An 18,326-nucleotide genomic window follows, 5' to 3' on the forward strand; every position below is an offset into this window, starting at 1 on the left:
ATAATGAAATATCCTCATGTACAGTCACTGAAATTTTCCTTTTTTCTTTAGTTCTCTAAAATCCCTCAGTGAGGTCCTTGAAGTAAACTCCATTTCAGAGTGTTCAAAAAGACAGTTCAGGAATTAACTGTTAATTTAACCACTTTATGATTCCCCCAAACTCATGATAAAATGTGGCATAAAGGGTGTACTTCAGAGAGAAGCACAATGCAAATTATTCCACTTTTGTTTCTACTATTGTCTTGATTTATGAGTCTCAGGGAGAGCCACTTGCCATTGCCACACCTCACAGGATCAGGGAAATTGGGTAGAGCTAAAAGAATTTGAGTCAAATTGCATTTGCAGCTTCTTCAACCATACACCGTGCAACTTACCTAAATTTAATAACTGCTCCAAAATCCCTTCACTTCCAACACGTAGATGGAGCTCTGAAGCCTTAACAGTAACAGAGCACTGCTCCCCAATGCCCTCTGCAGATGGGCCAGCCTTCCCATCAGTCACAGCCCCATCCTCAGGAAATGTAACAGAAGTGAATGACCAGAAAAAAACAAAATGACAAAGATACGCAAAACGCAAGTCATAACTCTGTATTAGCGTCAACAGATGTCAATCTGCTCTCCTAAGTTGCTATAATCTTATAAAGGCTACTCGCCCTCCCATCTCAGCACTTATCTCATTGCAGACCTGGAATCAGTTCTTGGACCAGCACATACAGGTCTGAGAACCACACTTTGAGAAGCACTGAGTCATAAAACCAAATAGTCTGCTGGCAAAAAGTTCTCATTCCTTTGTCGAAGAGTCATGAGAAATAGTGTTAACAGTGTTCTTTGCATTCGCGTTGGGAGGGTGTGGAACTTCCCTCCAAAGACAGTCTGAGAAGGCTGCTCGTTCATCTGCGCTCTGCTGTGAAAATGGATTTTCCCACCAATTTTGGCCACAGAGTGGAATTCAGTGATTTTTAACCTTTAAGGGGCAAAGGAATCACATGTGGGAGGTTGTAAAAGATGTTCACTAGGGTCCCCACACCAGAGCCCAGAATTCAGAATTCAATAGATGTCCTTATTATACAGAAATGTCTAATATTCATCTTTAACATCTTTAGATGCTCTTATGTGATCAATACGATTACTCTCATTTCACAGATGAGAGAATGAGGACTCAGGTTTCTGCCAAAGATAAAACATTAGACCTAGAGCTCAGATCTTTTAGAACCTAAATTTAGTGATTTTTTTCTTATGTGTGAAGATGGGTCTTGAGCCTTAAAATTGTTACTAGGATGGGAAGATTTTTTAAATTTATTATCACTTTAAGTAATTTATTCCCCTAACAATGAATGGCCATGTTCAACATGAATGTTTGTGAGGGAGATGGAAGCTCTAGATATTCTTTTTCATAACTGTCCATTCACAGCCAGGATGTTAATTAGGAAATAGTTTATTATCTTAGAGCTAAGCCTTCTAAAGAATTAAAGATTATTTAGTTAATTAGCTTGTAATGTATACTAAGGCTCTAACAATAGATTAAAGATAGGACAACTAAGAAATGATACAAATGGACTTATTCACAAAACAGAAACAGACTCACAGACTTGGAAGACAAACTGTGGTTACCAAAGGGGGGATGGGGGATAAATTAGGAGGTTGGCATTAACACACACACACTGTTAAATAGAAAACAGGCAATCAACAAGGTGCTACTGTAAAGCACAGGGAACTCTACTCAATATTCTGTATATAGGAAAAGTATCTGCAAAAGAATAGATGCATGTATGTGTATATATATACATATCTACACACACACACACACACATATATATGATGTGCTGTGCTTAGTCACTCATTCATGTCTGACTCTTTGTGACCCCATGGACTGTAGACTGCCAGGCTCCTCTGTCCATGGGATTCTCCAGGCAAGAATACTGGAGTGGGCTGTCATTCCCTCCTCCAGGGGATCTTCCCGCCCCAGGGATCAAACCAAGGTCTCCCACATTGCAGGTGCATTCTTTCCCATCTGAGCCACCAGGGAAGTATATATATATATATATGTGTGTGTGTGTGTGTGTGTGTGTGTGTGTGTATGTGTGTGCGTGTGTGTGTATAAATAAAACCGGGGCAAGTTATTTTACCCCAAGCCCCTGCATTTCCTTACCAATGTCATCCAGGTAACACTTTTAAGACGTAAGGCCGTTATGAAATTGGATTTTTTTAAAGGTGGGTATATAATTGCATTCTTTAGTAGCCCTTATTGCTTAGTTTGTGATCAATAAATTTTTTTTCATAAAAGCCATAGATTGTGCTTTATCTTCTTCCTTGGTTTATAGCAGTTATAGGGAGCCTGCAGTGGCTCCAAATAGAGAACTTCTTTACAGCATGTGTGACCAGTGGTGGATAGTCCCTCTCTCCCAGGGGCAGCCTTATTCACTGTCATGGGCGACAGCTAAGTAAGAAGCTGGATTGCAAGTTGTCAGAAACAGAGGAGTGTCAGTGCAGGCAGGTAGACCAGGTGGCTCTAAAAATCCTTTCTTGCTTGGGTGACTATAACAGAGCATCACAAACTGGGTGTTCTTCAACAACAAAAGTGTATTATCTCACAGTTCTGAAGGCGAGAAGTACAAACTCAAAGTGTGAGCAGGGTTGGGTCCATCTGAGGGCCGTGAGGGCAGGATGTGTTCTGGGTCTCTTATTGGCTTATAGAGGGTGTTCTCCTTGTGTCTGCATGGCATCTGCCCTCTCTGCTTGTCTCTGGGTCCGAATGTCCTCTTTCTATAGGATACCAGTCATAATAAACTAGGGTACACCCTAATGACCTCATCTTCACAAATTACATCTTTGACGACCCTATTTCCAAGTACGATCTCATTTCTAAGGCACCATGGGTTGTGAATGCTGGGGGTACACAATTCAACCCACAATGATCTGATTCAATGAGAAGCATCCATGCGAGAGAGAGGTCAGGAGTCTCAGTTTTCTCTTAGCTCTCCCACTTCTGTGCCATGAAACTGGAAATGTCTCCATCACTCTAGGCTTCTCTGTAAAATAAGTGATTTGCCTCAGATACAAATTAACTCTAAAATGCTTCTTTCCTTTTTAAAGTGTCTATACGTGTGGAACAGGAAATCACCCAGAGAGTCTCTGGATGCTACAATAAACTAGGAGCTTAGACAGTCTCTTACCTGGGTCCTCGTGGTGACCCAGGATCACAGTTAGCACAAAATACAGACTAAGCAAACAGGTCCAATATATACTTTTGCAAAAGTAAAGCTTCAAATCACTAGGATTCGATGGGCTGAGAAAGGAAAACAAAGGTATAATGTGCATCATGCCTCAATCTTTAGTGAAAAAAACATGCTCACACCTCAAAATATCACTGGAAGGACAGAGACAAAAGCCACTAACCGTCCCTGACAAGAGAATGGAGGCCCAAGGGGAGGGCAGATAGGGAAACTTGTCCTCATCACATCACGTTTAGAGTAATAGGGAAATAGGTTTCTTGGTGAAAGGAGGGTGTGGGGAGGGAGGAGGAGGAGGGTTCAGGAGTGCACAAGCATTACTTGGGGCTGGTGCACGGGACGACCCAGGGGGAGGGTGTGGGGAGGGAGGAGGGAGCAGGGTTCAGGAGTGCACAAGCATTACTTGGGGCTGGTGCACCCGACGACCCAGGGGGAGGGTGTGGGGAGGGAGGAGGGAGGAGGGTTCAGGAGTGCACAAGCATTACTTGGGGCTGGTGCAGGGACGACCCAGGGGAGGGTGTGGGAGGGAGGAGGGAGCAGGGTTCAGGAGTGCACAAGCATTACTTGGGGCTGGTGCAGGGACGACCAGGGAATGGTGTGGGAGGGGGAGGAGGAGCAGGGTTCAGGAGTGCACAAGCATTACTTGGGGCTGGTGCAGGACGACCCAGGGGAGGGCGGGAGGGAGGAGGAGGAGGAGGGTTCAGGAGTGCACAAGCATTACTTGGGGCTGGTGCAGGGCGACCCAGGGGGAGGCTGTGGGAGGAGGAGGAGGAAGGAGGGTTCAGGAGTGCACAAGCATTACTTGGGGCTGGTGCAGGACGACCCAGGGGAGGTGTGGGGAGGGAGGAGGAGGAGGGTTCAGGATGGGGAGCACGTGACGACCCAGGGGGAGGCTGTGGGGAGGGAGGAGGGAGGAGGGTTCAGGAGTGCACAAGCATTACTTGGGGCTGGTGCACGGGGGCGACCCAGGGGAGGCTGGGGGGAGGGGAGGAGGAGGAGGGTTCAGGAGTGCACAAGGATTACTTGGGGCTGGTGCACGGGGGCGACCCAGGGGGAGGCTGTGGGGAGGGAGGAGGAGGAGGGTTCAGGAGTGCACAAGCATTACTTGGGGCTGGTGCACGGGGGCGACCCAGGGGGAGGCTGTGGGAAGGGAGGAGGAGGAGGGTTCAGGAGTGCACAAGCATTACTTGGGGCTGGTGCACGGGGGGCGACCCCAGGGGAGGTGTGGGGAGGGAGGAGGAGGGCAGGGTTCAGGAGTGCACAAGCATTACTTGGGGCTGGTGCGGACGACCCAGGGGAGGGTGTGGGAGGGAGGAGGAGGAGGGTTCAGGAGTGCACAAGCATTACTTGGGGCTGGTGCACGGGGGCGACCCAGGGGGAGGCTGTGGGGAGGGAGGAGGGAGCAGTGTTCAGGAGTGCACAAGCATTACTTGGGGCTGGTGCACGGGGGCGACCCAGGGGGAGGGTGTGGGGAGGGAGGAGGGAGGAGGGTTCAGGAGTGCACAAGCATTACTTGGGGCTGGTGCACGGGGACGACCCAGGGGGAGGGTGTGGGGAGGGAGGAGGGAGGAGGGTTCAGGAGTGCACAAGCATTACTTGGGGCTGGTGCACGGGACGACCCAGGGGGAGGGTGTGGGGAGGGAGGAGGGAGGAGGGTTCAGGAGTGCACAAGCATTACTTGGGGCTGGTGCACGGGGCGACCCAGGGGGAGGGTGTGGGGAGGGAGGAGGGAGGAGGGTTCAGGAGTGCACAAGCATTACTTGGGGCTGGTGCACGGGGGCGACCCAGGGGGAGGGTGTGGGGAGGGAGGAGGGAGGAGGGTTCAGGAGTGCACAAGGATTACTTGGGGCTGGTGCACGGGGGCGACCCAGGGGGAGGGGGTGGGGAGGGAGGAGGGAGGAGGGTTCAGGAGTGCACAAGCATTACTTGGGGCTGGTGCACGGGGGCGACCCAGGGGGAGGGTGTGGGGAGGGAGGAGGGAGCAGGGTTCAGGAGTGCACAAGCATTACTTGGGGCTGGTGCACGGGGACGACTCAGGGCGAGGGTGTGGGGAGGGAGGAGGAGGAGGGTTCAGGATGGGGAACACAGGTATACCTGTGGTGGATTCATTTTGATATTTGGCAAAACTAATACAATTATGTAAAGTTTAAAAATAAAATAAAATTAATTTTAAAAATTAAAAAAAAAAAAAACAGAAAAATATCTGTGTTGTCTGCAATTGTTCAGCCTTTTATTTTCAAGCCTGGATATTCTGTGTTTCAGTCATTTTGTGTTTGAGGGTCCTTATAAGTAGTCTTGACTTTTACAATTTAGTTCACAGGAAGCGGTATGGCTCAAGTGAATATTATATAGCTATTTGAACATGAAGGCATACAATGAAAGATTTAATAACCATACATTTTTAAAGATGCCTTTGCTGTACAAATATGGCACACCATGCACAGAACTGGCTAGAAATCTGCTACATTTGTCTTTGAAAGGCAAGGATCTTAGTAATCAATACCGTATTTACTACGGCATTTTTCATCTGCAAAATTTCCATACCTTCTACCACTTGTGACTAAGAAAGGCAGGTTTATTTTTCTACCCATAATTTCACCTTGGCTCCCTACCTAATTTACCGAGAGCAGCTGTTGTGAAAACTTCTTAGGAACAGGTACTAATGTGTAAACTGAATTTAGTTGATCTCTCTCTGGACCAAACAAACAGAGGTGTGATGAGACTGTTTCTGCAACTCCCACACTGGCTGAGAGAGGAGAGGCAACTCCATAGCTGCAGCAGGAGGCAAACTGCACAGGCGTGGGGCGACACAAGCCAAGGATGACTTTTCAAGGGAAAGGAGACAAAATGTGCCAGTCAATACGGCAGCCCCACCATTTTAAATATGGGGGAAATAAAGATCCTGAAGGGTTTATATCCAAAGGTAAAAAAACAAAAAACTTGAAATGTTCTATTTCGAGTTCTGTATTTTTGTCATTCACTTATAATATTATAAATGCATATTTAACCTGTAGAATAATCTCTATACATTAAAACACATTTGAAGCTGTCCTTTTAAAGTCCTAAAGTGCCTCACCAACATTTTATGGTGACAGCCCTTCTGGACTCACATGAAGTTGTTGATGAGAAATGCAAAGGACTGATTTTAGATTATATTCTGTCGGCAGAAACTGGGATTTTGACACCACTGTCCTTTTCTACAACTGGAGTAAATAAACACACGACCCAACGTAAGATTGTGAATGCATCTTAAGGGGATGGTTTGATGCTGTGCTTCCTACGTTTCCTAATAATTGCTTAAATGAATAACTTCTGTTATATAGAAATCATCTAACGTATGAAGCAGTGAGCACTAAGATTTTTTAAAGTTTCATGTTTCTTATTACACAACTGTAATGACTTTTTCTCCTCTATCAGTTACCTGTCGTGCATTTTTCTGCCTGTCTACCTACCTACCTACCTACCTGTCTATGCATCCATCCACCCTCCACTCATTCACTCAAGAAATGTGTGCTGAGGGACACAGAACACAAACTTATGGCCACCAAAGGGAAAGAGGGCTGGGGGAGGGCTAAATCAGGGGTTGGAGATTAACAAATACACACCATAATGTGTAAAATACAGAACCAACAAGGACCTACCGCATAGCACAAGGAACTATGGTCAGTCAGTACCCTGTGATAAGCCATAGTGGAAAATAATATGAAAAAGATATATACATATACAACTGAATCACCGTGTTGTACTCCTGAGACTAAAAGAATGCTGTAAGTCAACCGTCCTTCAGTTAAAAACAGATGTGCATTGAGTCTTTGTGAGATTCCAAGCTCTGTACCTTAATGAACAAGATGAATATGGAGCTGACTTCAGATCCCAAATTCAACCTTAACCTTTACCATATAGCTTTTTAATAAAAAATTAATTTATTTACTTTAGTTGGAGGATACTTGCTTTACAATACTGTGATGGTTTTTGCCATACATCGACATGTATCAGGCACAGGTATACATGTGTCCCCCCGTCCTGAGCCCCCCACCTCCCTCCCCACCCCATCCCTCTGGGTTGTCCCAGGGCACCAGTTTTGGGTGCCCTGCTTCACGCACTGAACTCACACTAGACACCTATTTGACATATGGCAGTGTAGTATTTGTTTCAATTCTATTCTCTCAATACCATGTAGCTTTTTTGCTCCCCTCCAAGTGACCTCTCCTTCCCTTGACCTCAGGTAGCACGTTAATTACTGATTTAATTACTGAGTTCTTTATAGAACATTTTAACTACTCTTCCCCACTTTGCCAGCAAAATGCTTGCATAGAGCTCACTGCCTAACGGAGTGCCTTATATCCAGATGTTTTGCCACTTGCGGACAGAAGGGTGTTATCAAGAGTGACAGGTCAACTCAGTTGATGCCATCGTCACAAAGACCATCCCCCTCGTCTCCTCTTCCTCCTCTTCCTCGTCTCCTCTTCCTCCTCTTCTCATCTTTGCTTTTGTATTTCCAGGTCCACTAGGGTGTCAGACACACACTCAGTGCTGCATAAATGTGCAGAGAGTGAATCGGCAAGTAAGAAAATTACTTCTTACCCTTCCTCTAACTCTCTATTGTTCTTACTAGCACTATCCTATCCATAGATGCTTCTTTAAGAATTCATTTATTTTTGGCCATGTCCCATGGCATGCGGCATCTCAGTTCCCCAACTGGGGACTGAACCCCCATGCCCCGCATCGGACGCACAGGCTCTCCACCACGGGACCGTCAGGGATATACCACCACACAGGCTTTTGATGGGGCTATTTTGCAGAGGCCGATTTTTCAACCCATAGAATTTTTCCAGTGAGACTTGAACTTTTACAGAATGAGGAAATCATTCAATGAGTAAATGAATGAAACACTCACTCCTATATTTTTCTCGACAACAATTTTGAAGTTGTGATGTGCATAAAAGTTTAAAAATTTCATAGAAAATAGTTTTGCTTTTAACCAGTTGGGATACAAGTGATGATTTTACATACTTAGTCCACAATCAGTATTTCATTACTGGCGGCTAGAAACAATATCCTAAACAATGTCTCCCTATAAGCAAGGCTCCAAGTACTTCTGGGAGCTAAAAAACCAACCATGAAAGGATCATGTGCGGTACAGCTGTGGCTACTGATACCTTCAACTGTCCCCAAAGCCCCAGCAGACAAATACAAGGAAGTAAGTTCCAGAAGAGCAGAGACTTGGCTCGTAGTTCTGCTGTTGAATCCTAAGGGCTCAGCACATAGTAGGCCCTCAATAAATACTTGTTGAATGAATGAAGAAATACTCTGCTTCTTATTAAGCAGGAGTGGTTAATAACTGTCTCATGGGGCTCCCCTGGTGGCTCAGTGGTAAAGAATCCAGCTGCCATTGCAGGAGAGCTGGGTTAGATCCCTGGTCTGGGAAGATCCCACATGCCATGCAGCAACTAAGCCCGAGTGCCACAGCTATAGAGCTGGGGCTCCAGAGCCCAGGGCTCCTACTTCTGAAGCCCACACGCCCTCGAGCCTGAGCTCTGCAACGAGAGAAGCCCCCATCTAGAGAGCAGCCCCCACCCCCCGCGACTAGGAAAAGCCCAGGCAGCAATGAAGGTCCAGCCCAGCCAACAAACAAAGTGACGGGAAAGAGAGACCTGCCCGGCACATGGCGCCACTCTTCTGACGTCCCCTCCCTCTGCCCACATACATGCTCAGGCTCTATCCTTGAACTGCTAGGTCAGAATCTGCCCTTGACACAGTCCCCTTGATTCTTCGCAAACATGGGAAGCGTCCCTATAAAACACGTCAAGTTCACTTTTCTGCCTCCAACAAATGAAACTTCCCAATCCAAAGTAACACCATTTTCAAGTGTACAGGGCTAGTTGTTGGTAAAATTACTTCTGTTTTTGAGAAATGACGTCAGACGCTAGGGTTTGACTTCTTTCTCTCTCGGCCTCTCTCTTTTCCCCTTCCTTCCCACATGTTCCCTGTCTGGCAACGAAACAACATGACCCAGAGGAAGAGCACAGAGTCTAACTTTCTATGCTAATCTCCATCTTTAATGTTCAACAACGTGATAACCAGAGCACCCTCAAAGCAAAAGCGTCACGTCCTGCATGTGCACACCTTTCCGCCTTCCTGCCCTCTGCGCGCCCTCCTCACCTTGCCCTGTGCATCTTCTGGAAGCAACAAGACGTGGTACTTGCTGAGTATCTGGCATGTGCAGGTCAAGCTTACCCACTTAATCTTTATGCCAACAAGAAGCCCAGTTATGGGAGGGGAGCACGGAGCCAGGCTCACTGTCAGCCCTCATCAACACACCCTCCAAGCACTGCACCTTTTTAATGACACTCCGAATGTTTGTTATTATCATGACGACTGAGCAGAATATGAAGAAAGGATGCCAGAGGAATGAGAATCAGAAAGGCAGCTCTGAAACCCTTGGAGAAAGTTGTCTGGGAACATAGTCATTTTTTACGGGTTTGGTCCAATCGAGCGATACCCCAAGGTCATACTTACTCAAGCCCATTCCTGGCTTCCACCTCCAGCGTTTTAAAACCCAGCTACCTGTCTGATAGCAAACCTAAGTGAGATCAAGTTACTGTTCTTTTATGGAACAGGACACTGGGGCTCCAGGGCACTTAGCCTCTTGCTTGTAATTGCTGGAACTTTCGCATTTCGGGTTCCTCGGAGCCCTTTCCATTCTGCTGTCACATCACGTTTTCTGTTGGCAGCCCCGCGCTGCCCCTCCTTCCGTGTGGTCCCCTGGCTCCCTAAGGACAGGAAACCCGAGGTTTACTTTCCCACAGAGATCTGCCTGCGAAGTTCAGCGTAAGAGTCACTGAAGATTTGGGATACAAGTCTTTGGGATACCACATTAGCGATGCTGTCCTATCATCACGTCCTACTCGGTGGTACATGATATTTATTTGTCAAATTACGGATGACAATATCAATCACTTGAGCAAGATCAGTGTTGCCTGCTAGGTGTCTCCACTATGAAATTCCTTTTTTTCTTGCGGAAATATTCGGAGACTATGTAAATACAATGTTCCCTATTGCACCTTCATCTACTATGCTTATCATCCATTGATGTCTCTTGCTGAATAAGTTGCAGAATGGTAATTTTTAATTTTCATTTTCCTATGTCTATTCACTGCATTCTATTGTAAGTAAAAGCTTTACCTTCTCTGTTTATATCTGTGTGGAATAATAGAGTCATAGTTCATTCAGTGGGTTATTATCTATTGTTATCTTTTAAAAAATCCAAAGTCATGGGATTTGGATGAAAGTAACTGGGCTTACCAGGCATCCTGTATTTCTGCAACTTCCTGACGCCATGAGACCAAGAGCCAGCAACAGCCTACTCTGACCTTTGTTTGCCTGGCACCTCCAAATGTTTTGTAAGCATCTAAATCCTTCTATTAATTCCCTTCCTGTTTGCTCGCCAAGAATAGTTTCTATTTTTCTCACCAAACCTTCACTAAGACAACGTTTCACTCCTGCCCTTGAGTGGACATTTTGTACCACACATCATTCTCTATAAAAGCACCTGCATTTACAAATATTTCTTTATTTGTCCAGCTTCTCCTTTATGAATTGTTTCATGGCAGAGGTCACAACATAAATTTTGTTATCCCTATTCTAAAGGAGATCAGCTCTGGGTGTTCTTTGGAAGGACTGATGCTAAAGCTGAAACTCCAGTACTTTGGCCACCTCATGTGAAGAGTTGACTCACTGGAAAAGACTCTGATGCTGGGAGGAATTGGGGGCAGGAGGAAAAGGGATAACAGAGGATGAGATGCTGGATGGCTTCACTGACTCGATGGATGTTGAGTTTGAGTGAACTCCGGGAGTTGGTGATGGACAGGGAGGTCTGGAGTGCTGCGATTCATGGGGTGGCAAAGAGTCAGACACGACTGAGCGACTGAACTGAACTGAACTGAACTGAACTCTAGCAGTTGACTGAATCAACCATGTTCATACTACGTAGGAAGGAAATATTTCTTTACTACCAATAAATAGCATTAACCTATTTCCAGGATTGGATCCTCTCAAGAAATGCATGTGCAGAAAGAGATCACTGAGATAATAGTGGTCCTAAACACTGAGACTCCATTGTCTAAAGAGACAGAGGGACAGAGTAGGGGTACAAGGAAAAGTCAAGGGAACTTCTCTTGTCTGAAAGCTACTGGCTGCAGCAACCCTAGGTCAATGAAGCAGCTTCTGTTGCTACTCCCCAGAAGGTGGCTGTAAAGAGATTAAGGGAGCCCAACGGCTTTGTTGAATGTGCTCTTATGTGTCCACAGCTCAGCTCCCATCCTACACCCATCGTTTCTTTCTCTCCTAACTGCACTTCTTTTTCCCCAGATGCTTCATGATTCTTCCTGACTCGTGCTAAGTCACTTCAGTCGTGTCCGACTCTGTGCAACCCCATAGACGGCAGCCCACCAGGCTCCCCTGTCCCTGGGATTCTCCAGGCAAGAACACTGGAGTGGGTTGCCATTGCCTTCTCCAGTGCATGAAAGTGAAGTCACTCAGTCGTGTCAGACTCTCAGCGACCCCATGGACTGCAGCCTACCAGGCTCCTCCGTCCATGGCATTTTCCAGGCAAGAGTCCTGGCTCATATCTGAACTCAAAAAGGTCAGAGGAAAGAAAGCCGTGAGGTAGCAGACGGGTGGCAACACTGGGGCACGTCTGGGTAGGAGGGGCCACTGCAGCCCTGCACGTTTGTGTGTCCACAGGTGAGAACTGGGGCCCCAAAGCCATGATCATCAGGGGCTCATCATCCCACAGTCGTCTGTGTAGATCCATCACTTGATGAACAGAGGAACTCTCCCACCAAAAGCTGGATGGAATCTATTAGATTCCAGAACCTTAGCATATTCTGAAACAATTAAATTTCATTTCCCTACCGACTCATGGAATGAGCTTTTGAACCAGAAATAAAATCAACTAACAGCAATAAAATGTTATAAGTAATATGCCCTGAATTTGTGGATTGAGATTTTCACACCTGCTACAAAATCAAGAACTCAGGGTGTTAGTCAGAGATGCTCTGTACATCTGGGAATTATAGGATATGGGGCTGTAATTCTCAGCCCAGAACTACAGGATATGGGGCTTTGCAATGTTCCACTCAGTTGGAAACACAGACTGACTTAATCTTGGACTGGTTGTGACTTAGTCAGCACTAGAAGGAAATAACCAATAGGCGTAGCAACACGGGGTCTCTTGGTTTGACTGGGAAAAACACCAACACAAGTCCAAATCAATCACATAAGAAAAGGAATCAAGTAAAACTTTGGCAATCCATTAGTTGATGAACTTCCACATTCAAAATAAGAAGGCTACTTATGCGCATAATACCTGTCACTCAAACAGTGCTTATTATAGGCTGAGCCGCGTTCTAAATGATTTAACCCACATAATCATGACCACATGCCTAGGAAGTAGGTTAATTATTAGTCCCATTTTACAAACAAGGACATTGAGATACATAGGGATTATGTGACTTAGCCAAGGCCATGATGATGGTGAGCAGCAGTTTTAAGACTTGAACACAGGCAGTCTAGCTCAAAAGCCAGCTGGACCACACACAAGGCTGTCTTTGTCCACAAAAGCTCAAGTATTTTGAACATTATAAACCCAAAGGAAGAGATCATCAGGTCCACTCCCTTCATTTTAAAGATGAGGAAACAGCAGCAAAGAGGACAGAGATTGGCTCAGGGTCCTACAGCTCAATACATCACTCGTCTTTGTTCAGTGACAAAGAACACGCACTGTCAGTCAAATCCGTCGTTTCACGTTTAATGGTTCCTGAAGGGCAAATCAGAAGTTTAAATCCCAGTCTTTTGCAACCTTGCAGGAACTGTACGCTGGCTTCTCCAGAGCTGTGCGTGACAGGAGGCCGTGGTCTCAGCGGCCTGGTGAAGCACCTGATGGGTCGTCTCCGGGTCCGGGAAGCACGATGGTGCCTAGAAGCCACTAACAGTGCAGCGGGCAGGCCGTTCAGAGAGACGGAGCCCGGACTTCAGTGCGGTCGTTCAACGACCAACAGATCTGATCTGAGCTGGGTCTTCCTCTACTTTTATTGAAATACCTAGAATTAGAAACCTTTGCTTTGGAAATACGATCTTTATGCTGCTCTATTTATGTTTCATGCATTTCAAAACAAGACTCTTTGGAGCTTCTCTTCTCCGTGGCATGCTTCCCAGTGATTCACTCTTCCATGAGATGGGATACATTTGGTTCAGAAGTCAGGTTTTATTTCCCCCATTTCTTATTTTATCAAGATTTTGTTCCTGTTATTGTTGTTCAATTTGAATTATAACACTGTCATTTGGATATATGTAATTGAGAAAAACTCCTAGTCTGAAAGGTCTTGCCTACGTTTAAACACATCTTAACTCACAGCTTGGTTACTGTATTGGAGACTGTTCAGTGCTTTGCTTTCAGAGGAGCAAATGTTGAACTTTACATTTTTATAAGGTAACAGTATAATTAAGAGGTGTAAATGTGTTCATCTCTTAGGCTTGCTTTCTCCTAAGGTTGCCCAAACAGTGGTTGAGTTTTATACATATTGCTACAAAAATAATACTGAAGTTGGACAAGAAAAAAAAAAAAAAGACTCTTATGGAAAATCCTTCATGTTCCCCAAAGCAAAGCAACCACTGTGACTCTCCAGTGTCCTTCAGTAAAGGCAAACACACAAGTGCACCATCTCCTTGGCAGGCCCAAAGTCCCTGTGACGAAGCATAATTAAAGTAAAAGAGACCCACTTCTGTCTCCTCAAGGAGAATGACCTAATTGTGGACAGAGTGTTTTTTCTTTTTAATCCATCATGGAGGTAAGATGTTGCAAAAAGAAGTCTGTATTATTTAGCTCATTGGGCCTTCAGAGACCTTACATCTTAATCCCCTTGGTTGTGTTGACAAGTTCTGTCATCGATAAACTCAGACCTGCATCATAACAACTGTTGAAAACTGAATTAGATATTAGAAAACAATGTCACTTACTGGCTTCTAACCTTTTCAACCCTTATTTCTATTTTCATCCTAAGAAGATTCTCAGTGCTTGTACAAAAAAAAAGGATGATGATGCATATGAGGAATCTGTCAACTTTTAAAGACAAGCACAAGAGTGAAAACAGAGGCAAGTAACTGCTGTGCTGGTGTTGAGAAGGCCGGTGACAGAGCTCCCAGAACAAGGTCACTTAAGAAAGACTCAAGTTGAGGAGCAGTGTCTGAGAAGAAAGAAAAAACAAAAAGAAAATTATTTCTACCAGAACCCTAATTGCTTTTAAATTAAGAGGGAGAATGTGCTTTATGCATAGAATGTATCTCTAGTGTGATGATCAGGGTCCTCTTCATGAAATCAGAAAAGAAGTAACAGATTTGAAAATTAAAGTAGAAGGCCCAGAGAGAAGAAACACATGGTTAAGTTTTCAGACATCGACATGAATCTGAATGCTCTCTAACACATTCATTACCTTTCAGTTAAACTGAACTTGGCATGGAAAAGAAACTAATCAAATGTCTAGTGTTGCCCAGAAAGACAGGAAAAGGGAGGCACAGATTCATGATCCACCCCATCAGATGCAAGCTCTGCTCCTCTTTCCTGAAGGAGGCTGGCCCTGGAGACCTCACACAACCAGGCAGACAACTAACTCGGCATCCTTTCGGCCAAGCTATGGAGTAAAGGGCGGGGTAGAAGGGAGGCCGTGGCCAGCTCATCCCCGGCCCTGGACGCTTTCCAGGGCCAACCACCCTGGCCCAGGCAGATGGCGCAGGACTTACCGCATTAAAATTGGGGAAGAGGTTGACTGCGGCCGCCGTGTCGAGAGGAAATGGGAGAAACGGCTTAATGTCCAGCGACGGTTGCAAAGGCGGGGCTGGCGGCCGGACCAGGGCTGGGAGAGCGGGGCTCTGGCATGTGCCACCTGTACAAAGGAGAAGAGAGGGCACGGTCAGGGAACTGGAGCATGGGGAACACACAGCACTCAGTCACCCAGGCCTCTTCTGAGACCAAAATGCCAGCTTTCCAGGTCACTGGAGAAAACAAGACACGGAGCGCACTGACCCCAAAGCCGGGACCCAGCAGAGGCGCAGGTGAGCAGAGGGCGTACACTTGCTGCTCCCGTCTCTCTCGGATCAGGACTGTCTGCCTACGTAAGCAATTGTTAACATTTCAAACATCTCATAGCCCGCAGTCCATTCTTCTTTTTCTGCCTCGAGCTCTGGATTGAGTCACCAGCAAACCTGTAACTAAGATCCCTTGATTCAAAGGGAAAACTCTTTCAATTATCCCCTAACCGTCTTTGAAAACGAACTTTGGCTGAAAATATGCATCCAGTCTGAGTGATTCTTTTACAGAACTGCTCTTTTCCACCACGTCCCAGACTCTGGCAGCAAGATGACATGAAGCTGGCACAGGAAGGAAACTTAACCACAAACACGGGCAGCCATACCTGACAGCCCTGGCGACTGGAAGATTAAAACCAGCAAATCCAACTACAAATCACAGGATCCCTGAGCCACTTAATCCCTGTGGCTTTAAAGATTCAAGACTACCTGCCCCCTGCCTTCCCAGTCACGAGTAGGTGGAATATGGAAGGCCATCAAGGAGAAGGAATGGCATGTGACGGCAACACAGATGCCTCCTTTGCACACCAGTGGGCAGAAGCTGTCCGCAGGAGACTCACACCTTTGCCCCCTGTTCTAGGATTTCACTGCGTTTGGAAGCTGAAAGGAGCCTACCTCCCTGTTCTGTCTCTCATACTCTGGTTACGTTCCAAAACATCAATTTGTTGTTAATTAAAGGCTGTTTGAATCCTAGGAAACTGTTAAAATATGCCAGCGTTCTTCTAATCTGAGAGGCAAGCAACAGACTGTAAAAACCTACTGGTGAGAATCCAAAGAAGCATTAGGAAAACAAAACGCACTGGGATTTTTCCTTTTTCTCATGGAAAAGAATTCTAGGAGACAGAAAAGAGAAGAAAGGCTCCTGTTTGTGCCACTTCCTTGCCTGCCATCTTGCTTTTAAAACAACCTGGAGCGAGATCCCATCCAAGTTATCTTTACAGATCTTACCAGGTCAGCTGCACACAGACCACCCTCTTGCGCCCCATCAGTCACCTGAACAAAGATGAACATTTAAAAAACGCTTCCCCCACGGCAGATCCAACCCTACTGGAGCAGAGGATCTACTAACAAGGCGGGTGACGTGACATCCACAGCAGAAGCCATCAGCACAGGATTTAACTAACCACACCAAAAAAACCATCAGGTCTCCTGGCTTCAGGTATAAAATCAGCCAGAGCCAAATTAACAAAACCAGTATTTTTCCCACTCTTTCTTTCTTCCCTCTTGAACTGTTCTTCAATGACAAGGCCAACAATATCCAGTTTGAAACAACAAACCAATTAAAGTGAAAAATAGTAAAGAGTCAGAAAATAGAGGGCTGATGTTAAAACAGAGGGAGATAAAAGCAAAATACAGTGAGTTACAGTCACCAGGGCGCACTATAAACCAACTTTACTGTCCACGGGGTGGTATAGAGGGCATTCGTAAAACGTCGATGATGGGCCTGCCGTGAGTTTAGTGCTCCTACCAATTTCTCTTTTGATGAAAAGTTAAAGAACCAAAATAAAACTTTGGTTGGTGCCTCTTTAGAAAACTCAGAAGTAAAATAAGTTTGGGTTGAAATCTGAGGTGCAATTTAACATGTCCGTAAATAATAGCTTTAAACATATCATTTTAAATTATTATTATCTGTGTCAGAGTCACACCTTGCAAAAGGTATTCATTCATGTATATCCATTACATTGTTTGACCCTAAATTCTCAGAAATCAGGTAATGGATAGCATAATACCATGGAGAGAAAAAATAAGTTGATCAACTCTTTAGCTGTTTATGCTGCTTCCACAGAAACATTTCATTCTTCTAATTATAAGAATGCAATTTAGCAGGAACATATTCTGGAATTATTTCCTTTATGAGTTCCCCATTTGTTCAAGAGAGCCAAAGAGGTTCTGGAAAAGCTCAGGCTTCTTTTTTTTATCCACCACGCTGAGAGGAACAAAGAATAAATATACACTGATTCTACCGCTAGGGAAAATTAATTCCTCTAGATATATACCTCTCTTCCTCTGAGATACGGGTTTCATTTGCATTTTATTATACATACAGTTCAGGGCCCTCTCTTAAGGTTGCAACTGGGGCTTCCTACGTAGAGGATAAGAAGACATGGAGGAAGACTCGTAACATTGGAGGGGAGCTGTTGATACTATCTGAGTTCAGCCCTTTCTACCTAATTGAAGAGAGAAAAGTGTAAGATCATTGGAAAACAGAGAACATGGTGTGACCATACATTCTTCAGCCACTTGCCATGCAAACCCAGGTGGGGTGGACAACAGAGGATGAGATGGCTGGATGGTATCACCGACTCAATGGACATGGGTTTGGGTGGACTCCGGCAGTTGGTGATGGACAGGGAGGCCTGGAGTGCTGTGGTTCATGGGGTCGCAAGGAGTTGGACATGACTGAGCAACTGAACTGACTGACTGAGCTGACTATAGTATTAATATTTAGGCCCCAAATTAAGACTGTCTCTTAAAAATTATCTATGACTAACATTTCTGCTCTTAAAATTAGGATACATTCTGAAAAATATTTTGCTTGTTTCAATCTGTATACGCTCAGCAGTAAGAATACTATTGGAAAATAGTATGAAGTTAAAACCAGCAAACATAACATGTTTCCTGTAAAGCAGACTAAAATGCGCTCCTTGAGAAAACAGCTATTTCATTCTTTCATTTTTTAAAAGAATTTATTATATTTAGGGCCTGAATGTATGTTTACTATTATTTTCTTTATTATAAAATTATCTTGACAATAATAAACATCAAGATATATATATGAGTGTGTAGACAGGACTGTAGGTAACAAAGAGTTTGCTGTGTCATTACCATTTACCAGTGTTGCTTCTTTCGTCAGAATGTCACTTCTGAAAATATTGATGCTCTTACTTTGAGAAAAGCAGTTTGAAGCCTCCATGGGTTGGGAACAGAAAAGATACAAATGCACGCCGTTTGT

The 18,326-nt window shown here is 45.1% G+C and overlaps 1 protein-coding gene across 3 annotated transcripts in view; it reads right to left on the minus strand.

Moving 5' to 3' along the window:
- ZNF385D (zinc finger protein 385D) overlaps window positions 1-18,326 on the minus strand; it is a 1,015,555-nt gene that overhangs the window by 249,662 nt on the left and 747,567 nt on the right. For all 3 annotated transcript variants that reach the window (XM_070364115.1, XM_070364117.1, XM_070364116.1), the window contains one exon: window positions 15,029-15,171. In XM_070364115.1, the coding sequence (XP_070220216.1) occupies window positions 15,029-15,171 (143 nt within the window). The remainder of the gene's footprint in view (window positions 1-15,028; window positions 15,172-18,326) is intronic.

This window comes from Bos mutus, chromosome 27 (genome assembly GCF_027580195.1).
Source record: "Bos mutus isolate GX-2022 chromosome 27, NWIPB_WYAK_1.1, whole genome shotgun sequence".
NCBI lineage: Eukaryota > Metazoa > Chordata > Mammalia > Artiodactyla > Bovidae > Bos > Bos mutus.